The 27,029-nt window shown below is 45.3% G+C and overlaps 1 protein-coding gene across 1 annotated transcript in view; it reads left to right on the forward strand.

The window, feature by feature from the left end:
- Positions 1-26,765, forward strand: part of LOC149359399 (glutamate receptor ionotropic, kainate 2-like) — a 228,886-nt gene extending 202,121 nt beyond the window's left edge. Inside the window, exons 9-15 of the mRNA XM_089571616.1 lie at positions 6,386-6,499; positions 8,354-8,560; positions 19,188-19,567; positions 20,350-20,548; positions 21,115-21,340; positions 22,351-22,676; positions 23,754-26,765. Coding sequence (XP_089427742.1) covers positions 6,386-6,499; positions 8,354-8,560; positions 19,188-19,567; positions 20,350-20,548; positions 21,115-21,340; positions 22,351-22,676; positions 23,754-23,906 — 1,605 coding nt within the window. The 3' untranslated portion in view covers positions 23,907-26,765. The remainder of the gene's footprint in view (positions 1-6,385; positions 6,500-8,353; positions 8,561-19,187; positions 19,568-20,349; positions 20,549-21,114; positions 21,341-22,350; positions 22,677-23,753) is intronic.
- Positions 26,766-27,029: the final 264 nt, after the last annotated feature.

The raw sequence follows: 27,029 nt of genomic DNA on the forward strand, positions 1-27,029 counted from the left end.
ATTTATAGCTTAAGGCCTGCTAAAACTGCTCCGCTACATGGCTAAGAAACATAACCCGTTGCTTGGTTGCTTTTAGCCAAGACGGTACCTTTTATTTTCACTTCTTCACTTCCTTTTGGTGATACTATTCGTGTATATTATTGATGTGGGACCATTAGATGGCTATGTCGCATCATCATTGCTTGTCCCCACGATTGTCTCATCAATAACGATCGATGTGTAAAAGTTAGATTGTGTTACATGGTACATGATAAGCTCTTGCTGTGGGGCAGAAATTTGGTTCATGAGTGGTAATTAGTTAATTAATTACACGCGAAAGATTGACTTCGACTTCAAAATAGTGTTGATGATTTGCGGGGTCGCCGCGGAGCGCCAGAGCAAGATGACCAGCGTGGCAGGCTTCTGGTTCCGAGCAGCTCGTGCCGGGTGTGCGCTCCGAGCACGCGCTGTCCATTTTTATTTTCCTCTAGCGCGTGCTGGTAACGCCGATCTCAGCGCCTGCGCTTTATAGCGTCGCCGGGAGCTAGAGGGCCCCCCGCCTAGACGGAACGGCGAAATTTACGCGCCAACGGGGCAGAGATGGAGGTCACGTGATGGAAGGCCCGGTAAGTTCATGTCAGGGGCCGGGAAGAGCCGTCGGGTGGAGTGCGCGAGCTCAGGTGGACGAGCCTGGCTGCTGCGCAATGGGCAAATGATGCAGGGTGCCGAGCTGACAATGGACATGGGGGCAGGGGAGGCCATGGTTACGCCGTCACCGGCTGTAGTGCTGCTCACTGACACAAGTGCAATCGGTGTTGGAACGTTGCAGCTGATGTCGATGGGAATCTGACGCGCCGAGTACGCGGTCACAAGCACAGGAGCGGCCGAAACCTCTCCATGGACCGACAGCAGCTGTAGTGGGACCGTCGACATAACGGCGACAGCTGTGACGATGCCGGAAGAAGTTGCTGGGCTCAATGCCAGGTGCTTGGGTAAAGCGGGAGTGGCAGTCAGGAGCGACTGGCCAGTGCTGATTGGCGTGTGGGCATGGTCGGCGGTGGGTGGCTGCAAGAAGGTTGTGGCAGTTACAGGCCGTACAGCTGAGGCTGCTACATCAGACGGCTGGCTGACAGCAAGAGACACAGCTGGTGGATGGACCACTGCAGCACTGCTCGGTGTGGGTAGCTCGACCATTCGTTGCTGAAGGTGGCTAAAGTCAGGCAATAAAGCAGACGCTTGCTGCGACAGTGTCGAGCTGCCAGGATCAGATTCCGAGAAGTGGTTGACAGTACTAAGGGCTTGGGGTGGGGCCCCTTGGGCAGGCGGTGTGGCCGCCGGGGTAGTGGGGCTGGTATCTGACAGATTCTGCGGTGCCGGCAATCTCACTTCGACCTTAACACGATCGTTCAGGTCAATGACTGACGGCTTTGGCGGAATGACCGATGAGGCGGCAGGTGAGCGTTCGGCTGGCAGCGATGCTACGCAGTAGGTTATAGAAGTTGGCGGAATGGGGCACTCGTCGAGGAAGAGCTCGACTGACGGCGGCACTATTGCAGATGAGAGAAGTTGCTCACCGGGCTGTGCCGAAGACGCTGTATCGTCCTGAAGGGAGGCGGTATGGCCGGAGGCGCTGAACAGGGTGGCGCGAGGCGCATCTGTCGCTGAGTTCGCTGATGTGGCAAACCGCGGTGGGCCAGGCACCTCACCGAGCTGCTGAGGGAATGACTGCGGACTTCGGGCCGTGGAGTCGTCGCAAAGTGCTGCTAGCGTGTCCGGAGTAGCAGTATGTGCTGTCGGAAGCGAAGCGGCAGTGTCTGGTGCGGTCGGTGCTCAAGAAGCCGGGCTGGAGACGCTGGACTGGAGTGGCGGCGAGGCGGCGAGGGGCTGCTGAGGCGGGTCTGGTTCTGATGAAGGCTGCGGGGGCGCGAGCGAGGCCGGTGCAGGGCCAGAGCTGGCGGCGGCGAAAACGGGTCCGCTGCGTCGTAGAGCGGCGGCGGAACATAGTAGGCGCCGAAGTCAGCCAAGATGGCCGCACGCAGCTCATCGTATGGCCGGCAGCCGAAGGCAGAGTAGGTGAGCCGACGCAGGTCGGGCGGGAGGGTGTCGCAAAGGTTGGTTTGGTTGGTTTGGTTTATGGGGTTTAACGTCCCAAAGCGACTAAGGCTATGAGAGACGCCGTAGTGGAGGGCTCCGGAAATTTCGACCACTTGGGGTTCTTTAGCGTGCACTGACATCGCACAGTACACGGGCCTCGAATTTCTCCTCCAAAGAAATTCAACCGCAGCGGGCGGGACCGAACCCGCGTCTTTCGGGCCAGCAGCCGAGCACCATAGCCACTGAGCCACCGCGGCGGCTGGGTGTCGCAAAGGACTGCGTGTTTAAACGGCTGGATGGTAATACCGTTCAAGTACATCGCAGCCTCCAGTTGGGCGAACCACCCGCCGACGCCTGCAGGCCGGAACGCTGGGAGCGGCGGGTCGAAACTTGGGTCCTGCCAGTACGCCATGCTAGGACGCCGCTTAGATAGAAGGCACGGTTCGGTTCGGATTTGCGGGGTCGCCGCGGAGCGCCAGAGCAAGATGACCAGCGTGGCAGGCTTCTAGTTACGAACATCCCGTGCCGGGCGTGCGCTCCGAGCACGCGCTGTCCATCTTTATTTTCCTCTAGCGCGCGCTGGTAACGCCGATCTCAGCGCCTGCGCTTTATAGCGTCGCCGGGCGCTAGAATAGCAATGGACGTCGATATATTACTTGGGCGTCAGAACAGCCACACGGACGTCGATGTAGTATGTAGGCGTATTGCTTTCGCATTGCTCCAATGCGGGAGCCCCAGTGATCTCTAAGTTTTGTAGTTTGCAAGATGTTGTCTGTTTTCTGTATTATAAAATCTTGTAATGAGACGATATGTTACTTCGTTTGCAAGACGTTATATTATTTTTTTGTCCGGAAGGTCTTACCCGGTCCCGAAATTTGATTCACAACCGATAAAATTACATATATTGATAACATTTGTAAATTTCTGTAAAGAGAACATTCAGCATCCGCAGTAGGTTCGTTAATGCAACAAACGAAGTTTGAGAGGACATGCAATTTTTTCTTGCTTTGCTTCGATTCCGTTCCTTTCACCCAGCTCGCTTACCAAGCGCACGTGATCTGAGAGAGCGCTCTCCGCACGTTCGGCTTTTATTCGCGTCCAAAGCACACACCAAACTCAGGCATTTCGCGTCGCTTTAAAAATGAAAGAGGAACCGGAACCCTGGCTAGCGTTAAGTCGAGAGTTTTCGGGAACCGTACGTGCTTCACCTACAAACGCCCTGGAAGCTTCTGCCAGAACAATGACTGCGTAGCATTCACAGCACCGCATCAAGCCTAGCGGAAGGAGAAGAAAAAGGCAATGGCAGCGATGATCTAAGAAAGAACAACACATGTATATGGGTGTTCTATGCGACTAAAATGCATCGTTTAATTTGTCACAACGTTGATCCCGAAGTATTTATGTCAACATTGCACCCGTAGCTGGCAGCATAACAGGCGTATGTATAACGCTATGCATACAGGCTCTGTTATCGATAGCCCGTACCTTCCACGTTCGATAGATATATCAGATTGAAACTTCGATGAGTTTATGAAACTATGCAACCGCTACGAAGAGTCCAGTGTTGTGGTAAAGGCACATGAGAGAGCGTTGCTTCGCATGTCACCTAAAAGATCGTTGAATTAGGAGATTTTTCGAAAACTTTCTTCGATTCGAGCTTCAAATCAAGTAAGAACCAGAGCACTAACAGTAAGTTTAAGAGGAACCGTTACATATGATAGCTTAAACAATTTCTTAGTAAAATTAGATATTTTTAAAGCTTGACTTCTGAGTCATTAATTAACTGCATATTGAGGAGCTAGAGATTCAAACACTGTGTAACCGTTCTTCTAGTGAGCTGCTCTTTAATGCCAGCAAGTCATGCTGCAAGGAATGCTGCAGTCATCATTTTCGCTTTTATAGTGTACGTAGAGCGCCCGCCGACAGTAATACCTTGAGGATGAAGCTCCATTGCTTCCACATTAAGATGATTTCACCTGCAAAGCGTTAGTTTTAGCTTTGCTGCAAGAAATCAAGCGCATATCGTGGCCTAGCCTGACGTCCTAGTACTTTAAGGGAATGTTTGGCGGATTCTTTGTGGTGTACATTTTTCCTGGGTCCGTTTTTGCGCTTCCTTACGAGTGCTGAGATTCGCATGAGTGGATTGCGGGTATAGTAGAACATTTCAGTAAAATTTATGTAGAACTGAAAAAGCACGAGCCACATTTTACTTCTAGTTATCTTTTTTTCCCGGATGCGAATTTGATAAAAAATGTTCATTAGGTATGAAACGGGAAATAAATATAAAACTGGCGCCAAAAATTAATAATTAGAAAAAAATATTTAGTGATTAAATACGCCTGTATATTTTAAACGAATTTTAAATAAAGCTTTCAGAGCGATTTCCCTGCGCTTAGCCATAAATTTCTGCGATGTCTCGAGTTTGAACACTGAATTAAGCAACGTGCCACTTTTGAGCGCCCATGAAACTGGAACAGCAACCCACAAAGCGTGTTGTAGCTGTAGCGCTCGGGAACTACCGTCGCTTAAATACATTTTGTTCAAAATTTTTCCAAAATTATCTGCATGCTATGGATTGCGGCTAAAAACTTAGGTGCCTCAGGCCTCCGCGGCGTTATTCTCGAATAGGAAATAAAAATGTATCCGAAGTATATTGCGTCGTATTCTCATAACCGTTTTCCACATGCGACTGAGTCAAAGCGTAAAGGCACGTGAACACCTATGCACGGCAATTGGTATATTTAATTCAATTTAATTTATTTACTCTCGGGGACAATCTGCGTTGCAGAGAGGAGTGAGTGATTAACTAAAAACTACATGTGCAGTAAGGATAATAATGAAGATCATTATATACAGCGCGCTTGATGGAGTCGGGTCCAGAGATGCACACGGCTGAGGCTGGAAGACTCTTCTAGTCCGTGCTAATCATGAGAACAAAAGAATAAAAATAAATATTTACTTTGCAGCTTGGCACGCCAGATTTGAAACAGTGGTCCATGCGGGAAGAGACATATGTAGTGATAAGAAAAAGTGATGGATTCAAGTTTTAATTGGTGAAATATATTTTCTGGAAAAAAAACATAAACGAGAAGTATGACAGTGTAAGGAAAGCTTGGAAGATTTAATGTGCTCTTTAAATGAGTTACACTGGCTGAATGTGAGTAATTAGAAAGTATGAAAGATCAGATCGATTTTGGATGCATTCGAGGGCTAGTAACAGTGATTTGGTCCGGAGATCTAGAACAGAACAGGCACACTGTAGTTACGGGCGCACAAGACTGTTAGATAAAAGTAGTTTTAGGGAGACAGGAGCAAGAGAAAAATGTTTGCTTGAACAAGTTTTTGGTTAGCATTACTAGTATTGTTCAGTGTGCGTTTACCGTGATGTAACATGACTCGAAAACATGAGGAACGGGAGGCCGCAGTTCGCGTAATCTGTTTCGTACTCCTATTGTGAGAGCTGGCCGAAGATGCTACTCTGAGACTCTACTCCAGTTTATTCTTCTCAGGCCACTTTCCAGCCACATTTGATCTAGCTGTTCTCTTGCTTCTCCCTCCTGATTGCGCATGCGGGGACACTCATGCAAACAGACACGCGCACGAGGACACACATACACACTGGCGCCAACGCACTATATTCGCGTTTTCGCATCTGGCGAGAATTGAGAAACGCCTTGCGACATCTGCCGCCTCAAATTTCCCGCGCTTCATAGCGCGCCGGCAGATTATTCTGCCCACCGTAGCAGTGCGGAGGAACCAGAGCTCGGCTGCGAAACGCGCTGGCTTTTCTTGTGGTCGAGCGCGTTCCTTTAGGTTTCTTTCATAACCTTTTTTTTCTTTGCCAATGTGCCCGCGTATTATTTCCTAGCGTATATAAGTTTCTTACGCTTTTAAACCGTGCCAGAGCTCCTCGCAAGGGGCGTTATTGCTGAGTGCGATCGATACATTCTCTTTGCAAGGGCGCCTTGAACAGCGGATCTGTGCGGAACGTTTACATTTGAAGCTCTGTGTGTCCGAAGCACCAGAATCAGAAGGGACAGCAAGGGTTATGCTCAGAGTTTGTGTGCTTTATAGACACTAAATGTTACGAAATACGCGGCGCTGGTCTCAACACATTCCGTTGCTTAATATTCCAAGTCGGCGTAGAAAGCTGCCCCGACTGCCTAAAAATGCTCATGGCAAAAATACCCCTGGCTGATTTGGTGAATGATGTCCCGCATGTACTTGGTGGTCCAACTTCTAATTTCATCCAGTTTGTTGTGTTCCTAACGGAGTCTGCATGTTTCATTTCATGTCACTCGCTTCACCGCAGGTCGGCACTTGGGACGACCGCCATGGAGTCCAGTTCAGCAAAAACCAGAGCGAGGCCTACGAAGAAGTGGCCCACACGCTGCGAAACAAAACCCTCCGTGTCGTCACCATAGTAGTGCGTTTAGTTTTGCACAACTTCCTTTAGTATACAACTGCCAGCTCGTTAATCCGGTATCAGATCTCGTGAGCTGTTTTCCACTCACTTCTACGACTTATTTTATGCTTTCACGTCTTATCGACGGACTAAAGATTATCTGCCTTCGCTTGAGTGTTCTATTTGTTAAACCATTTGACTGAGGACGACGTGGGTACACCTGAAGTTTCACAATGATGCGCATATAACAAAAAGGAATAAATTTAATTCTCTCAGGCCATTCAGCCCGGCCTCCGATACACTACATGGCAGGATTATTTTGAGACAGGGTCAAATGTGGGAATAAAATAAGCACCAGGAATTTCATTTTTTTTCGCCATTGATCAGTGTGTCTTATTAGGCGCACTTGCGTCTGATTCTTTATACCAGCGCTGTTATATAGTTTTGCGTGCAGCCTGTTTGTCGATGTTTTGCGGCTCTGAGCGTGATTAAGTGGATTAGGTTAAAGAGCCACGAAGGGGGACTCAAATTACAGTTATGCTTGTTTTTAAACGGCTTCTATCAATAAACACCGCGAAGCAGTATACCACATGGCTTTTGCTTGTTTTTTTGAGGCAAACTTCTCTACTTTTTAAGTTTTTCTGCGAAGACTACAATTTTATTGTTTTTCTTCAAATCCGACAATAACATTTATATTGCTTTATTTCTTGTAGAGCGCTGGCCAGGAATATGTTTTCAAGTAACATTTATGTTCTCGAGTTTGAGCCCCCGTTTCAGCGAAGGACGATTTACGCTGTGTCGAGATGAAATGAAACACTGGTAGAAAAGAGATGAGGAAGACGCACATTATGAGGCCGAAAACAACCGACCCTCATGCTGTGAACTTCCTTCGGCTCAGGTGCTTGTTTTTTTGGCTTGTTCTGAATTCAATATTCTGCAAATTGGCCCAGATGACTTCTCTCTTTGTGCCTCTTTCTGTTTCTACGTTTCGAGGCTTCATTTATGAACAATGCATTGAATGAGTGCGTCAATTTCACAGAGAAGTCTTCTTAAAATTGGAAGCATGTTTACTGAGATACGTTACAAACACACAAGAGAATCAGAGGGTGCACGGGTTTTATAGGATTCTTGACGTGTTTCCAGTGGTAAATAGTGCACCGAACGATTTCACTGTGCCTCTAAAATAAGCCATGGCACTGGTTCTCTACTGTTTATTGCTTGTCGTGTATATGCTTTTATTTTCATAGAATTTGCAGCTGAGGCATGTTATACGATGTGCCCTTTTTTGACTAAATAAACTCTGCAGAGGGAACGTTCTGCAGAGTTTATTTAGTCACGCTGTTGCATTTGGTTTGCATTTCTTTTCCAGGTTCGTAGACGATTCACACTTATAGTGTATAGCGTTTTTACTTATACACCGCCCTGTATTTTCTGTACAGGCCCCTACTCAATTTCCTTATCACTGTCATGAGCTTAGAACCTAAATGTTTCCTCCTCATGTTTTTCTTCATTACTACTGCTTTAACTTTTATTTCATATCTTTATCACTGGTTATATTATGTTTGCAGTGAAGATAACATGACATGAGAGAGCCTTCTCTTTTCTCTAAACTGATATTTACGTCTCCTTGTTGTGAACGCCTCACGTTTTTGTATATTTCTTCACACAGTGTGCAACTTAAATGGCTACACAGAAAGAGAAAATTAAAACAGAGAAAATAATAACTTGCGTCCATCTAGACACTATCTACACTCAAGAGTATGCAGAAATTCGGGAAAACTGATTTAGTTGTTCCTGGTCAAAGAAGTCACAGCCAAAAATAGTGAAAAATATGCTTACGTTGCACTTGCCTCGTCCGTTCTACTAACTCCTCAGAGCGAGCCATACGTGGTACTGAGGAAAGATTCCAAGATGGCGTCTACGGAAGCGGACCACCTCGACGGCTTCTGCGTGGACATCCTCCGGCAGATGGCGCTGCTTCTGGGCTTCCGCTTCGAGCTGCGCCTGGTGCGCGACGGCACCTACGGCACGGTGAACGGCCACGGAGAGTGGAACGGCCTCATCCGGGAAGTCATGGACAGGGTGAGTGGCTCGTCGCCAGTGGGAGAAAGCGCACGTTGTCCACTCGAACCGGAAGTGACCTTTAATATTCAAAATTAAAAACCTGTAAAGGCAAACTTTGTAGTGATCTTTGCTGACGCATGCTTACGGCCATGTTTTAGAGTCAGAAAATAAAGGGTAACAGAGCGACAGTAGAGGTTCAGGGCAAGTGAGTGGTACACACGACACGACGGCTTTTGGCTGATATCGTCAGTTTTGCAGAGGGTCGGTATATAAATGCTTTCTGTCGAACTGACTTAGACTAGTTTAAAACTATGAACTGGTGGCATACTATAATCCGAGATACTAAAATTTCTCGCAGAGTAAAAAAATGAATGATTCCACATCTTAGCTGATGCTTCATTGGAGGTGATCAAGTCATGTAATCAGTGCATAGTTTTTTTCATTTTGACCACACATCCTTAAACCATTAAATACGCACAGCGAGCATAAAAAACGTTATTCACAACTGCACAACTATGTGAAAGTGTTATTAAAATATTAGGTGCGAATCGATCTCACCCCGCATTTGGTCGACTATATCAGGTGAAAATACGGCCGTATTACTTGAAGGGTTGAAAGTTGAAAGTTTATTGAGGAATACACTAAAAGTTGCAATTGTATACAGCGAGAGGTCCCATGGTACAAGACCGTGGGCGGGACCTCCCATGAAAATAAATTTCAATATGCAACATAAAATAAAATACACAACACATTAATTAGCGACGCAACAGAATAAATATAGACGCATAGTGTAATATTAGTTACTGAAATATTTAAATAGAAACAATGTAATGCACGATAATGTACAATAAAACACTCACAGATGCCGCGATACATAGAATCAATAACATAACAAAAAAATCACAAATTAAGAAGGAAAAGCTTTAGTTTGACCTTGAATAAAGAAAGCGTATTAGTTTGTTTGATGTCTGTGTTCAAAGAGTTCCAAAGTGATACGGATGAAAAATGAAGGCATTTTTTCCCGTAGTTAGTTCTGACCTTAGGTAGTAAAAAGTTATTACGCAGCGCAAAACGTGTGACGATGTTGCTCATGATCGTGCCGGGAGAAAATATGCTGAGCGGGAGATAATGATGAAGAATCTTAAAGAATAGGATACCAAGGTTGTAAAAATAAAGGGCCGAGATAGGTAGAACGTTTAAATTTATGAACAAAATGCGGGAGGGTGACATTCGAGGGGTATTGGTTATGATTATGGGTTCTCTAGTTTACTGCAGCTCCGCTCTCTTTATTCTTCGGAGAAAAATAAGAAAAGTGGATATTACGACCTCCATATATATAGAGAGAGGGAGAAAGCAGTTCATTGTGCTTTCAGGGAACCAAAATAAGGGCGGCGAGGAGGACGCAGCTGCTCAAATATTCACGATGTGTATACGAATGAGCTACCGCCCACGCTTGCCTGGCACGGAAGGCGGCGAGGCAGTCATCGGGCAGCCACTCTCCCGCATCCTTCCCATTGATTTCGGTCCTCATTAATCATGGCAGACGTGAGTGCAGACGGGGGACGGCTTGTTCTTGCCACACTTCCCTCGCCACCAGTGCGAGGGGAGAGAAAGGGATCCTCACTCTCGCCCTCGTTCTTCGCTCTCCGGGGCTCACCGAACACCCCTGTTTACTCCGGGATCCGCCTAAGCTATGCAGACCTGCGCTTAGGCGACGAGCGCTTTCGTATAATTCTGGAGAAGAACGCCCTGGGTGTCGTCTTTCGGTGATGGCTCTTGGGAAAATCCTTCTCCGCTTCATCTACTAGTGCCTTCTCGCGTGTCCTCGCGTCAAGGTTCTTTTGCTTTGCCTACCTGAAGCAGCCAGCTGCTTCATATGGGGAAAAAATTGCAAGCAGATAGCATACGAGAGATCTTTCTCGTAAGGTACAAAATATGATAAGCTGAGAAAATATGCGCTTCTCTGTCTCTACTTTTTTTGCTTTATCTCGAATTTAACGGTGGCTTAATTTGTTCCGTTTTTTTTTCTTCTGCTATCACACTTTCACTGCGATAATATGTATGGACGATAGTTGGATTAGTGGCGGTTTTGATTACCTATAACTTAAGCTGGTTAACTACACCTCCAGTTTGCTTGGATAGTAGGTCGTCGGTCCAGCGCAGTAATCTTTTTATTTCCACCGCAGTGATTTACACGTCCGAAATCAAAGGCAAACGCCTTAGCAAAATAATATAGGTACTCACAACTACTTCCTCAGCACAGAGTTTTCCAAGCACTTCATGGCATTCCAAAATGCTCAGGAGTGATAAACTATCCTTATTGCACTTTTCTTTAAAGATGTTGTCTGTTGTGTGTTGGGTTTTATAGTACTTAGGCAGCTGAGGCCTTTTTCTTTATTGAGAGTAGTAACAAAGATGTAGTAAGCATTCTTCTTAACAAACCTCAGTAGCAAAGCTGACAACCACAGACCAGCGCGTTACAAAATACTGGCTGGGTAATGAGAGGAAAAAATTGAAGGTTTGCTCAAACGCCTGCGCATGTTTTCAGGCGCAGAGTCACCTGTAGTTTAAACAGTAAAGATCAGTGATTTCGAACAGACGTGAATTTTGCATGCTCAGGAATTAGAAGTTTAAAAAAATTGACAACAAAGGCAATTTATGGTGCAAGTTGTTGGGTGTCTGCGCCCATGTTTAGCTTTTTGTTAAAAGCCGCATCACCATAGAAGGAGTATAGCCGCCTGAGGTTTATTGGGTGTGCCATATTATTGAAATAATCTATAAGAATGTTAAAAGGTCATCCTAAACGAAGCATAAAAGTCAGTTGGTGTCATACACAGAATGCGTGCGCTAATAGATCCCTTCATCATGCACAAAAGCGTACCTCAGACGAGCTTGTAGATAATATAACAGGAGACTGAACCAGAATCGCCGCAAGGCTTCGACTTGTCTGAGGTAAGAATGTGGCCGCACCTCTAAAACGTTCTCTGGTTTACTGAACCGATGCTATCGGTATCTTCAGAAAAGGATAGAAAACGAGTTTTACGCCCTATATAACGGTAGAGAGAAAGGAGAAATTCATTGTACTTCCACCGAACCAATTTTTAAAGAATGGGGAAAGGCTTCTCGTGGTATACGATGGGATTTTGCTGATGATGGTAAAAGTTGTGCTCTTGCAGCATTCACTTTTTTTTTTGGCCTGAGAAGTCGGTTACTACCGCTGACTGGAATTATCGACAGCAAACAGTGCAAATCTCCCTGACTTTGTAATCAAAGCCTCCGTAACCCCTTTGGCTTTGGCCCACCTCTGATTCATCCCTTCATATGGTTAACCTGTCTGCTGAATCAATGTACGTGCTTCATGCGTCTCGGTTCCTGCTGCCCACGTTGTACAGCCTTGCAGCTTAAGTCGCCTCGGCTCTGCTGCCGCTTCGCTCCCTGATGGATCATAGCCTCTATGTGATTCTTTCTCTATATAGACGACGCACACAGTTGGAACTAGCATTGTACTGCCTTCTTGCCTCGGATGCACGACGACCTTAATTGGTCTTCAAAAACTGCAGTTCTGTTCATAATCTCATTGCCAGCAGCAGGGCTTTCGCATCTACTGGGCCCTGTGTGACCATGGCGTCTGCAGCAGTCATTCAAGGGGTATTATTTGTCGATACGTCTATTACTTCTTGAGCGTGAAGTCATCACTACACTAACGGTGCGCTCCGTTGTGATAAAACCACAAAAGTTTCGCGCTCGCGTGAGCACTTCTCCCAACGACGGCCAGTGTGGCAGCAACCAACCTATACAGCTTTCTCCTCTGGCCCCTTGCTACTCTATCGCCACCGCACATGTTCATATTCCTACTGTTTACCTCCTCCGTGTTCCCCTTTAGAACAGGTACGGAGACATCACCGTGATTACGGGGAGTGAATGCCTCTCTTAAAGAGAAAGGTAGCGAAGAACGTTTTTTTTTTTTAGAAACCACGCTGAAAGGTCGACCCGTCTCTAAAGAGATGCTGTTTAACTTATGGGAAGTTACACTGATGGTCTGACATCACAGGCTGCGTGCTACCGCACCGCTGTATTTCGTAGTGTGGTCGAAGGGGTTCAAACCGCGGTCTTATACGGCAATCCTTAATTTTATTTAGCTTTGATGTTTTCTAAAATTTTGAATTGCATGTCGCCGTATTTTTTTCCGATATAAGTTCTCCCTTGGTCAGAACGAAGCCGTTGGTCTTATCAAATAACAAGTTTTCTAGTAATAAATTTAGAAATATCTCATTTATTGTGATTCATCGCGGCAAAGTCTACCCACCAGCCCAAGTTGTGAACATCGGTTCTCATTTATTGCCATTCTTCCTCATTTTACCGCTCTGCTACGATCGGAACCACGTTTGAAACTTTCCACTACCCCGTTCGTTTACCTCAGTTTAACACTTTGGACAGCCCTTTTTCGATAATTGCCGCCGCGGTGGCTCAGCGGTTATGGTGCTCGGCTGCTGACCCAAAAGACGCGGGTTCGATCCCGGCCGCGGCTGCTAGAATTTCTTTGGAGGAGAAATTCTAGAGGCCCGTGTACTGTGCGATGTCAGTGCACGTTAAAGAACCCCACGTGGTCGAAATTTCCGGAGCCCTCCACTACGGCGTCTCTCATAGCCTTAGTCGCTTTGGGACGTTAAACCCCATAAACCAAACCAAACCTTTTTCGATAATTACACAGACGCGAAGCAGAGGGCGGAGCTGACAGCGACAGCAGCGGTCGTTTTCACCTACTGGAACAAATTATTGGCACAGGCGACATAAACTCGTCAAATAAGAAAAGCTACAACACACACAAGTACAACGAACAGAACTACGTGCACACGTCAGAAATGTTAGCAATAATTGAAAATGGGAAATAAACACTATGCAATGACCAACAATATTTGTTGTAATACTTAGCGGCCAATAAATCCAGTAAAAAGCATTCATAGTAGGCAAGGACATAGGAACCTATACCAGGTGTCCCAGCTAAATGTAACCAAGCTTTTAAAAAACACGGGGTGTCTTAGCCGTCTGAAACCAAATGAGGATTCTTTAGAGTCGCGTGACCTAGTCTGCAGTATTTTTTTCGTTCTTCAAGGTTGACTAATTAGTCAAGCTTAATTAACTAATTGTTTAATTATTGACTCGAGGAACAAAGTGTCAATGGAAAAGTTGTTGATCGCTTTGAGAAACAGCTTACTGGGACATTGGCAGCAAAGTAATATTTACGTAAAGTAGATTTTTTACCGGCCTTTAACCATAACCTGCACAATAAGAAAAGCTTCCACGTGACAACTGTGCCACTTCAACGTCCCAAGACGCGCCTTAAAGAATAAAATCCGTTTTTTCTGAAGTCCTCTCCTCGATGAGATTTTGGGTGCACACTGGGGCAGACAAGTGAGCGAGCAGCTGGTCACGTGACAACTTTCTTTTAAGGCCAATAAATGAAGCTACGTAAATCGTAACTTGACGGAAACCGCACTACTTGCGGTTTTTCGAGGTGATCTAAAACTTTTGCCTTGCCACTTTCTTCCTGAAGTCAATAATTAAAAAGTTAGCTAATTAAACTTAACTAATCAATCAACTTTAAAGAGCGAAAAAATACTCAAAACTAGGCCAAGCGACTATGAACAACCTTGAGTTGGTTTCAGTCTACTAGGACACTTCGCCTTTTTTAAAAGTTTGGTTATATTTAGCTGGGACACCAGGTATATAAGCAAGGGCTCGTTTATTTTTCCCTTATCAGAAGTAGTGATCTCAATCAAGACATAACTCTCTGTAGTCTCCTCTGCGTCTTGTAGCGTGGCTTGTGTTGCGCTTTCCTCTCTGCTTCCTTTTCCTGGGCCAACTGTCTGCCATTCTTCTTCAAACAAGTTTGCGTCTGTAATGTGCTCGAAAAACCAGCTTTATCTGATGCTTGGCAAAATAAGCGCAGGGAGAACGCGCAGCGATTCCGCACGGCTGTAAAAGAACAGCCAGACGGACTTTCCAGCAAAAGGAGACTTTGTTGTTTTAGCAACCCTTTGCGCTTTCTCTTATGATGGCTCTAAACAGGCACATAATCTCTTCCTTAGCCTTGCTTTCTGCTTGAGAGCCGGCGTTGCTCGTAATTCAAGGTTTCCCTTTGTTAATTTCTCGACATTTTTTCCCGTTTCCCTAAAGCGCACACAGTGTTCGCTGATCCTCGCTTATCGCATTAGCCGCCTTCCGGTCTGCCGCTGTCGTCCACGAAGAACTGCCTCTGCGTGAACGAGATAAAAACTGAAAGCTTCAGGAACGGCAGCGACCGCCTTTGAAGAAGCACCAACTGTAGCTGTTTTCATTAATGCGTTAGCAGACTCCCGGCCGCAAGATTATTAAATGCAATCTGGCTTTTTTTTTTAAATAGCCTCTTCCTCATAGACTGCATTGTCTGTCTACATCTATTATGCCTCGAATGGCGGTAAAGCGTCTACACAACTTCAAGTTTTAGTACATCTCTTAAATATACTGCCCAGATGCCGGAGGTGTACACCTGATATCTTTAGCTTCCTTAATATAGGTGATTTCTTGTCTGCTGTGCTGTTCCCGGCAACTCTTTAGCCAATTGAACCCACTTCGAAGCACAGAGTGGCGGTGTATAATACTGGCTTTTCAAACAAGGGCCCCGTTTCACGGAAAAGCCGTGTTGCCGTCGTCGTCATCGTTGGCGGCCGTGAGCGAAAATTCCGCGAAATATCCCACAGGAGCAACCTAGGGGGCAGTTGGACCACCAATGTGACGTGATCTTGTGACGTCATCACAACCTGCCCATCGCATTTTGAAGAAACTGCCCGCCACAACAGCTGGCAGTAAAACTAATGATTGGTCGCGGGAGGTTGGTCAAGAAGAACAACGGCTTAACTGCTTAGCGCATCCTTTAACCGCTGCACCACTGCGCTAGGTGTGGTATGAGGAGTTCCCGCGATAGATGAATTTAGAGTATGGAATGGTGAAATCCGCATATATTAGCATTAGCCCTTTAACATTTTAGGGGACCCTTAAGGCGGAGCTCCCCGAATCAGGCGCCAACATGGGCAGCATTTGCCACCGGCAGTAAGGTTGTTTCAACCCACAGCCTTCCATCTCAGGCAGGCCGCACTACTGCGCTATGCCGCCATGGAGGTGGAATAAGGGTCCCCTCCAGGGTTTCCTCCAAAAAACCTGTACTCAGGAAAACCTGAACAAATAGAGGAATGCGAAAAGGCTTGCTGCTTCAAAAAAAAAAGAAAAAGTAACGCGCAAAGATGTGTCGCATTAAGAATGAACAAAAAATTAATGGGACCACTCTTTAATTGACGAGTATGCAGTGGCCACAGTGGACGAGCCATCGGAATTTGCAGTGTCGGAAACCAAAAGCGGAAGATGGTGCGAAGCGGAGCCGCTTTGGAAAATTTTTCTTGACGCAAGTTTTTCAGTGGAACTTTTTCCTTACCATGCCTTGCTATTTCGATTCTTCTGAGTGTTACAAGACCATTTCTTTCCAGTTCCTTTGCACTGATCGGGAAAGAAATTGATGTAAGAGTGGCTTTGGTTTTATGAACCAGCTGTCGTCGGAACTTCGTATTTATCGTGCAACTGACGAATTTTCAAAGCTTCATGGTGTAAGGAATCGCAGATGCCATTGCATTACAATGGCTAGGGATTGCTTTCGTTGGAAGGATAAGTTCAAAATTCAATGATGTTAGCTCTTAACTGTACGTTGTATTTCTTACTATTGTCGCCTTTATTTGTGAGATCATAAAAGATAAGCATTTCACTCAGGATTCGAAATTACAATATTGCTGCAGTGATGGCCCAGGAGTTTGACCGTGTGTTCCGTTTCTCGGGAGATGCAGGGATCGATTCTCTTGTGCAACTGAATTCTTACTGTGTTTTCAACGCTTACAACCTAGTGGTCGAATTTGCTTTGTCGAAATTCATTAAAGACAGCATCTTCTACACCACCTAGGGTGGACCAAAAGTGTTAGCAAAGGAGTTGTTTCGCCGAACAGTTCTTGCGCAGTTAAAAGTAATTTATCATCATTATAATGTCCAATATTCGAAAAAAGCGCTCCATATTTCATTTTCATATATAAAGAGTGACTCTGCGGACAAGGATTAGAAAGTGGCAGGAAGAGGTAACAATAACCGCGCGAGTGATGGTCTGGAAGATGTAAAAGAAAAATGTAAACAAAAACTGTTGCTCCCTGCGTCAAACTTAAACTATCGGGAAACAGATTTTCCAACGAGTATTCGACGGCCATCATTTGCTGCGCCGGGGTGCAACTCAAGTTTCTGGAGCGATTGCTGGAACTCTACGGACACACTGACATATTCAGGTCATCGGAAGCTCTAGTGATGGCTTTACCGTGCAGCTTTTTATTATTTCCCAGGGCTCTTCCGTTTCGCTCTTGATTAGAAGCAATGTATCGAATTGTCAGGGAATAAAATAAGCGAAGTTATTTCGATTTACTGCAGCCGCAGCCGAGCAGAATCACTGAAAAACTGGAATTATTACTTCAGAGAAACCTTCCTTCTCAATATCAGCTTTACCGGATATATATTTTAGACTTCTTTGTGGAAGGATATTAAAAGTATATATACGGAATTGGGTTCATATTGGTTTTTGGGGACACTTTTTCTAATTTTGCTTTGAGGCCTTCAAGGAACAATTACTGAGCATGGACCTTGAAATAATGAAAGAAGAAAAGGCTCCGCCTTGATTAGTGTTCCGTAGGGAAAGAAAATACGGAAGGCTGACTGGCGCTGCGAAACCGTATTTATTTCTTCACTCTGTAGTATTCTGAGCTAGGAAAAGTCTCAATCTTTTCTGGGGTGCTCCCTTAGATACCCGTATTTAGGTATGATAACGTGATAACATGCCGATAGGGCCTACTGTGTACCGTGTTGCTGCCACGTGCCGATAAGATCACCTGGTGTGTTATCGTGTGTTATCATGTGATGTTCCACACCCTGCCCCACTCGACTATATATGTGCCCTGTTCTTGTACGCTTTTGAAAGGGAAAGCTTCACTAGGCTCGTCAACACCGCGCATCGCGTGAGCCACACTACAGATTTGCCACAGCTGCGCATGCGCGAAACTGAGTGACGTCACGCGGAGCGTAGGTGGCCGCTGCTGCCGCAGCCATCGTCGCTGACGTCGTCGCTGACTCCGTCGCCTGACCTTTCGCCGCCGCCGCGCGCTCCTGCGCATGTGCGCTGCCGCTTCTCCTCCTCGCCACCGTTTTACCTTTCGCCGCAGTCGTACGCAGTGCGCATTTGAAAGGAGGGGTATATAAGGCGCGCTTGTCCATAGAACAGGCGCAGACACTCGCCATGGAAGGAGAAGAAGCAACAGTCGGACGGCACAGAAACACCGATCCAGAAGTGGTAGCTTGGGAGTTGGCTGAAAAGCAGCGAGAGCTTTTCGCTTATCCAGGCTTAACCTTAGCAAAGCCATAGCCAATTTTTTTCAATAAACGTTTGTCTCCGGTTTTGACGAGTGCTATGCGAACATTACAGGAGCCCTGTTGCGGATCGTAAACGACAACAGAACTCTCCTACAACACGCGATCAGAGTATCAATCACATTACATAAACGTGACTTTTCCGTATGGCCTACCCAAACGAACTATTACCTTCTCGCAGCGCTTGTGAAAAGAAAATTTTTCCTGCTTTGCATGATGTGGAGGAAACTATGGAATGAAAACTTCTGGAATAAAGAGCGCAATTTTAGTTCTTTTCCTCCTACGGGAGATGGAGACTCCAAAATGTCTCTGCATTGGTGAGGCCTATTTGTTTCCAAACGCTGCAACACTGAAACGTTTAGATAAATCTGCGCATATTTAAATAGCACATCTTTTTTTCATTTTTGATACTCATATAACAAAATGGACAAGATGATTTCTTTGGCTCCTTTTTTTTCAGACAGTTATTTCCACCGAAAATCACTTGGCGTCTGAATTAGCAATTAGGGCCGGAGTGCACAGGGTCATTTGACATAGCCTGAGCAGAAATCATGAAGTTCCCAGCGTAATTTGAAAGAAATTTATAATATGTTGCATATACTAGCACGAATAACGTCATGCTGTTCATAGCGGTGTAAACCGCCGGTAAATTTTATAAATATTATAGCCAAGCGGGCGAGTTGGTGGTAACGTACGTTACCACAAACTACGTTATAAATATGACGTTATAAATATAAATTTATAATATTATATAATTTATAATTTTTATTTGTTTATAATAAATTTATATTTATATTTATAAATATATATATGACGTTATAAATTACGTTATAAATATGACGTAATTCGCCATAGACTCTTGAGGCCAAACCACTTTTTTTTAACTTATTATCCCAAGGCATAGCTTTGGGGCTGTTGCACTGTCGTTAAGAATTAGCCTCAGAGTGAAGAAACCTTACTGGCTGTGTTATCTTATTAAAGCTCTACTTCCCTGCTGTAAGGAAGCACTCCTCACTGTCTCTTCCTGGCGAAATGACATTGTGTGTTTGAATTTTTTTATTTCTGTGAAGAATATATGGACGCCACTTCAGCAGATGCAAAGTTTTCTTAAATTTTTTCTGGCTTCTGGACCCCGTTCCGTGCCCCATTCTTGCATACGCAGGAGGCTGATCTGGCTATCGGTGATCTGACAATCACGGTGGCCAGGTCCCACGCAGTGGACTTCACACAGCCCTTCCTGCACACTGGAATCGGCATCTTATATCGGCGGCCCCTCCAGGAATCGCGCCTCTTCTACTTCCTGCTGCCGCTCTCCCTCGACGTGTGGGTCTGTCTCTTGGCTGCCTACATGGCCGCCGCCATCGTTCTCCACTTGGCGGCGCGCATGTCCCCCGCCGAGTGGTGCTTTCCTCGCCATGGACCCAAGTGCGACTGCGACAGATCGTCGGGCTCTGAAAGGCCACGGAATGCTCTCGGACTCGGTGAGAGCCTGTGGTACGCGACCAGCGCAGTGCTGTTCCAGAGCTGCGATTCAAGCCCCAGGTACGCAGCCTTCAAGATGCCATATCTTTGTTTGAGTGCCACGAAGAACAAACGAAAAAACTGGAGCAAAACCTGCGCATAACAGTTCATATACTGCGTCACAAAGATAGGGATGGCCACCATGAACTTACCAATACTAAGCCTGAAGATCACGTTCGTTGCTGTTTCAATGGCGAGAATCAATTGTACGGACAGGCATTCGCTCAGACAGTAGTCTTCGCTCAGTTCTTCAGTGCGTGTTCTGCTTCTATGCGAAGTAGCAACGCCGCCAATATTATGTCCCCGGCGCTTGTGCGTTGCAATGGATCTGCAATGATCCTTAGGTTTTATAGTTCGCAGATATTTTCTTGAATACTTAAACCTTTGTTTAAACCTTCTCTTTGTTAGCAATAATTATACCAAATTGGGGATTGCATGAGATTAATTTTCTAATATTTCTGGTGCCGCATTTTCTGCGAAAAAAAAGTTGTCTTCCTAATCTCAGCTACAGTCGTGCAGGACTAGCAACAAGCAGAGTGGTTTTCTGTTAGGCTGTGAGTGTTTGCATAGCCGCGTTCTTCTTGATCTTCTGGTGGTGACAGTGGAAATGCTGTTCCGATCATGTCTCAAATGCCTGCCAGTTGCAACCGTTAATGATTCTTTTGCCAGGCATTCATCCTTAAAACACTGCTGTTGTTTATGTCCTGAACGTGCCGAGATCGCCCACGCCGTGTAACTACAGTAGCATGTGCAAGTCTCGAACCATTTTGTCGCGATCTCAGATGTGCTCGTGAAATGTGCAGGGCTGCGTCAACCAGGATTGTGGCCATCAGTTGGTGGGTGTTCTCGCTTATCATGGTCTCCTTCTACACGGCCAACATGGCTGCATTCCTCGTGAATGAAAAGCTCCAGTTTCCCATAGAAAACGTCCATGACCTTGCGGTGCAGTCCAAGATTCGCTACGGATGCGTCGCGTCGGGCTCCACGGAATCGTTTTTCAAGGTATGCATAACCTGGTGCTCGGTGTACACTTGGTTCAGTGGCTTGCCACCTATCGCGGAGGCCTCTTTGCCGATGATGTGTGAGGAATGAATTCGTCAATGAATTGACGGCTTTTCGGGCTGTTCGTGTTAAACTCAGTAGGTGTTTGTTTTTATTTGTTTCAAAGCAGTGTGAAGAGAAATCAGGACTAATATATGTTTTTATTTGTTTATAGGCGGTGTGAAGAGAAATAAGGACTAATACCAAACCAACAGCAACCGCTTACACAGCGAATGGCTCTGTTGAAATCCTCGAGAGAGTAGGCAAACAGTGGCAAACACTAAAATCACTATCAGAAACATCTCATGGTAGGATACAGAACCTTCAGGCTACCAATGAATCTAAGTTCTACCACAAAATAAATGAGGAAATTTGTGCAAGGTCAGGACCACAAAAATCGATGTAAATTTCAATTAATAAATGTGGTCGTGAAGTGAGTATCTTCAGCAAACGATTTCTTTAACAAAAAGGTTTCGTCTGTTTATCTTTCTTTCATCTTTGCTGTGGCAATGCTTGCTGATTGACAGGAGTCGAAACTGGAGCCCTACGAGCGCATGTGGACGGTGATGTCGAGCAACCGAGAGGAGTTGCTAGCGTCATCGAACGCCGAGGGCGTGGAGCGAGTGCGCCGCGGGGACTACGCCTTCCTGATGGAGGCCGCCACCATCGAGTTCCTCGTAGACAGGGACTGCCAGCTGGCCCAGATCGGCGGCCTGCTGGACTCCAAGGGGTACGGATTCGCTCTGCCAAGAGGTAAGAAACTGTGTGAGCGGGGTCTCTTGCTTACCTGGAACTGCTGTTCAGAGCCTCGCAATTTTATCTTTGAGATCTGCCTGACTGCAGCAGGTATTCGCGAAATGTCTTCACTTCGTGGGTTGTGTTCAGAAACTTATCGTTACAGAGACTTTGAGGTGCCAAAAATTGCAACTGGCCAAATAGGCTCTGTCAGATTCTTAAAGATGAACGCCGGCACTGTGCTTTCGATGCAGAGGAAGTCTAATTTTTCGCAGGTTTGACTCTGTACCGATGACCGCTAGGTGAAGCAGTTAGGTAGAATAATGACGTGATCACATGCGTTGAGTTGATACATCATCACAATGCTTAATGTAGGCCTTGCTAAAGAGTAGCACAGCTAAAAAGCGCTCGCTTGTAGGGTGTATACGTCCTGTCGCATTTATACTTAAGAAATATGAATGGGTGGGTAGCTTCATTTTTAGGCCTCGTTTTCTTTTACGCACACTGAATGTCCGATCGATAGGAGAATGCAAGGACGCACGCGGCTTGCAGCGCTCAGAGACAGAGCGTGAATTAAATTTTCTACCTTTTCTACTAGACGTTTTTAGTGTCCCTTTATACGGTCACAGAGCCCATGCTGCTGCATCGGTACATCCTGCGTCCGTTGTCAACCCTTGGTCTCAATAGGGCGTTCATATATCCTCTGAGCGATGCCCATTTGAAGCTACCTCGATTTGTAAAGTAGGAATGAAACGGTGGATAGAATTGGAGTTGAAAAAGATAGCAAAAATAAAGGTTGTAATTATAAATTCGCCAAACAAGATAAACGTTTAGAATTCCTTCAATTTTGATGCACTTGTGATATCATCTGCCGGTTCCAGCGCGTTTTTCTTGTGAGACAACATTTTAGAATAAGGGCCTCTTAAGATTATCTGCCAGTTAGCACCCTTGCTAGTATGCCTGTCTTGGGATGGGCTCCATCTCTACGCTTTTTAATCAGCCATCTGTTTCTTTTCTGTAATTTTCAGCGTCTCCTTACACTGCCCACCTTTCGGAGGCGATCCTTCGGCTCCAGGAGAACGGTGTCATTGCACGCCTCAAGAAGCACTGGTGGACGGGACACTGCTCGCAACAACACGAGCAAGAAAAGGGCTCTGCTGCCCTCTCGGACGCCAAAGACTCATCCGAAGAAGCAAACGCGCTTGGCGTCTCAAATGTGGGCGGCATATTCCTCGTTTTGCTTGGAGGGCTTGGCGTGTCCAGCGTGTGCGTCATCCTCGAGTTTGTCTGGAAGACACGGCCTTCGTCCAAGGCAAAGAAGAAGGCAATTGAGAGCAGCTGCGAGGTAATGGAGGTGAGTGCAAAGTTATTCAAAAAACTAACTGAAGAAAAAAAGCACTGGAGACTCGAGAAATTTTGCGGAACTCCTTCTAAGGCTAGAAAGAAAGATCATTGCCTAGTGGTAATTGACCTGAAAGGAGAAAGGAACGGAACATCGCATCCCAAATTATATTGTTCTCATCTAAAGTTAGTGATTTTAGTGATTGTTCTACCGTAAAATGCCACTTTTTGTGTAGGAACCAGGCACAGCTGCAGAGTGTAGGAATTTGAAAACTTCGGAGGTGCATGACGCAGCAAGATATGCCACCAGCCCTGAACCGAGCATTTTAGTTGCAGTGAGAGGACTTAAATTAGATAAGTACAACGAACGCAGTTTCTTTGTAAGAATATTTAGAACAGGAATATATGCGTTGAAATATGGGCAGTTCTCTTTGTTGTGATCCCGGGTACAAAGTTTTTTTCTTTTCTGCCAACGGCACTGATACATATCCTTCACTAATTCACCCGTACATTCCTGGTTTACGCATATCGCAAAAAATACATAATTTTGGTGGTCTTTCCGAAGAAGAAATTAATTCTCCAAGGTTAACGTTGCAACGCGAAACTGCCGTGTTGTAGGAGTGGAAAGGGAGGAGTTTTCTAAAAATTTGGCCATAGTGAAAAACGTTATGTCACAGACAAGACTGACATTATTGCCAAGAAAAGTATGCTGATGGCCTTCTTGTGCCTTCAAAATGCATGTATGTAGATTGTGAATCATCGCCAACTAGGCCTTCTCCTTGGGTTGTCGAGGATTTTGGTCGTTTGGAAAGGCACTCACTTATCAATGCTAAGAGTTGTGTCTCGTCACCAACTTGGTTTGTTTAGTCTTGATGTCCATAATTAGAACATGAGCAAGACAGCCGTGCTACCCTTCTAAGCTGTTTTCTGGGCAAGAATAAGGACCGTTATCCAAAGTGCAGGCTTTCCTTTTAGAGAAATGCACGCGTGCAACAAGAAATGAATGGCGAGTGCAAAACAACTCATGTTTACTTGTTTCAGAACAAGTAATTGTTTTAATTTGAACCGATTTTCAACACATTGCCCGCAGCTGTCCAAAAAGGAGTCCAAGACTTCTCTGGAGGTGCTGTCCGCTGCTCAACAAGAACGCTCAATATCGGTGCTGCCGGCCACCACTCTCCAGGTGGACGTAGTGGACAGCCGGGAAACACCGGCTCAGCCGAGGAGGCCCGACGTCTCCTAGCAGTGCGGCGAGTCACCAGACGTGCTTGCCACGGCCACGCACAACCCCGAGGCATTCTGGTGACTCTCCGCATTGTGTGCGACTTGACATACGACCTGAACAGCAACTGCCAGCGCGGAACTATCGCCATTGCGTGCTGCTGCACCCGTGATCACAATTTTCAGATGGAAATGGGACAGTGAATGTGGCATGGCTACAAGTGCGCGCTTCTGATTTCTGCTCACCGTGGTACGTCTGGATGACTCTTTTCTGGATACGAGACATCAGATGCCTTTTGTACCAAATGTTTTGTCGCGATAGTTGGCGGATGAGTCCTTCACTGTTAAGGAGTGCAGAGAAAAAAGGATATGAAGGCTTTAGTCAGGTTTACAGTTGTTGCAGCAGATGCATCGTTATGGTGCTTTCGATTATAACGATGTGTGATGTTCAAGCTCTGCGGCTCATGGAATTGGAAACCAAATGCGGGAAAGCTTTGCACTGCAGTGTTGTGTGGAGGTTTGTAAGGTGATGCGAGCGTTAGGAAGTGGACATTGTGTTGAACGTTTTGCTAAACCAACGATTATCGTGTCATTCTGGAGACATTTCTATTATAAGAGCTTCGAACGATCTCATTGCCTCCAACCACATTTGTTATAATCATCGCGGATAACATGTATCCTGTCTCTGGCCGTTAATGCTCTCCCTGCCTGCTTTTTGTCATACAAGGGAAACAATATCCGTCTAAGACTGTAAAAGAGTGGAGGCACTCTCATCATCTCACACAAGTTTCTCTGTGCCGAAAAAAAAAACTTTTTTTCTCTACAAACTTCGCGGCTTCCTCTCACCCTGGATGCAGACTGTGATGTGTTACTTCCTCTGCGGTTGTATGGGCAACAGCAAAGCATAGAACGATTTGCAGCAGACCGCGATGTTGGCTCATCGTGATATATCAACCTTTATATTTAACATTTTTCTGCCTTGTAAGCTTTTGAATTCGTGAAAGTTGTACGTTTAAACTATTGTTGTAATTTATGGGGAATGTTTTACATGAGGCCATTCTGCTGCACCTCTACGCGAGACGAAAGGTTGAAGGTTTTTGGATATGAAGATAGACGCTATTGTCACTCAGCCCTTATGATGACCTTTTCAAAATATTCTACTTTTTGTCGAAATTTAAAAAAAAAGAGTCTATCTTTTTGCCCAGATACCCTTGGCGTCAGTCCTGTAAGTGAAGCCCTGTCTGGAAACAACATTCTTCTTGTTAGGTGTTTAAAGCTTTATTGCTGTTAGAAGACTACATTGGCTGGTGCTTCAAAGGTGGCTTGGAATATACCTGTTTGTTGCCTGCTACATGGGAAAAGCGCCTCTCGTTCACACCGATTCGCTTGTAGAGATAAAGCGCTACAGTGTAGCCCCATCGCACCACCGTCAGGTTCCGCTGGAAACTGCCATATAGAACATCTCAGCGAAAGAGCGCTAATTTTCAAATAGGTAACGCAAAGTCTTGGCTATTGATTAGCTTAATTGAGGAAACTTACTGGTTGTGATTGTCCGAAGCACTGGCAGGAGCATCACTTGCATACTTCCTGTTCAGGATGCGGGTATCGGCAAGTTTTGAGATGCGAAGACGTAGCGAGCCTTTTAGGAAACCGGCCACTGATTAATCTACGTTCAATATAATTTTCGACACGCCGTGCTATTTTTTTTAATGAAAGGTCGAGGAATGCTTCTTACAATTTGTTTTGCATTCAGCGTGATAAGAAACAATTTCAGTGCGTTTTAGAAGTACCAAGGGTCGCAACAAAGTAAGTAAAAAAGTACGGCTTATTGCACATAGGCACTGATACACCTCATTTAATTAGAAAGCCTGGACGGCTAGTTCGCCATTCAAGGGCAATGAAAAAAGGTGGCTGCAAAAAAGGTGAGCAAAGACAAAAAGTAGACTAGTCACATAAACTTAGAGGAGCTGTTTTGGAAGAAAAGAAATAGCTGCGGAAGCTGTTAGGACAATCCTCATTCACTATAAGGAGAAAAACGTACGGGAAAAAAATCTCATTTTTTTTTTACTACATGACCCCTAATACTGTTGAGATGAGATAACACTGTCCAGGTTTCATGACTAAACATTCTTAGGCTATGCACTCTTCACAAGTAACCGAGACGGCGTTTAGAACCGCACTTTTCTGAGAACTCGGTTGCAATTGCTATCTATCTGCAAACTTCAAGTTGTTTGACGTGAACGAAGTTTGACTTGTACGAATTGCTGTGAAAGCATTTGTGCAAAAATATACAGCGGCTTTGGAGGTGGATAATTTGAAGACCAAAGTTTTCGGCATGCTGGTCCTCGCCCGTTTCAAAATACTGAGTATGCGATCGCAATTTAAATTCATGCCCGATGCTTTCTCCACTGGGAAAGTTCATTTAATTCTGACGGTCATGGTGCGACGGGGTTCTGCTGAATGTATGCTATTACTCTGGCGGAAAAGGGTGACATATAAAACTGTATACTTCCTTGGCAGATATGAAAGAACTCTCAACAGGACTTCTATACATTTTTCTAATGGACATGGACATTGCTGAGAGGTGAATATAGCATTTCTATGTGCAGTTTTATTTCATTGAATTTGACATAGGATTTTTTTTTACAATACGCACAAAACGTTCACAGTATTGCGACGATTGCCGTGCTGCGCTCTACGGATTGTCTGCTTTTAATACTTTTCCCATCATCGTACCACGAGCGGAAAGTCCTGGTAATTTTCTCGAGGCACGAAAATATGTGTTTATTCTTTCTTACCCCTTCATGTGGAAAAAATAACACTTCACCGATACTTCACCTCCTTTCTTGCAATTTCGGGTGAAATATATTTTGTTAAATGATACCTGTCATAAATTATTCAATATATGAATGTATCCTCACCAGCCATTTCAGCCGGTGGTTTTTGTGCTTGAAGCCAATCTGGAAATCTGGGATTTCATATTCATTGCATGCTAGGTGCTGTTTACAATGAAAAACTTCCGGCTGTCTTGACACACATGAGCACTAAGGCCATATACTGTCAATCTCTGGGTATCATCTCATATGATCTTGTTGCTTTCTCTCTGTCAAACAGCTGAAAATTCACACATACTAAAGAACAACTT

Source organism: Amblyomma mixtum, chromosome 2 (assembly GCF_055824585.1).
Source record: "Amblyomma mixtum isolate Tamu chromosome 2, ASM5582458v1, whole genome shotgun sequence".
Taxonomy (NCBI): Eukaryota; Metazoa; Arthropoda; class Arachnida; order Ixodida; family Ixodidae; genus Amblyomma; species Amblyomma mixtum.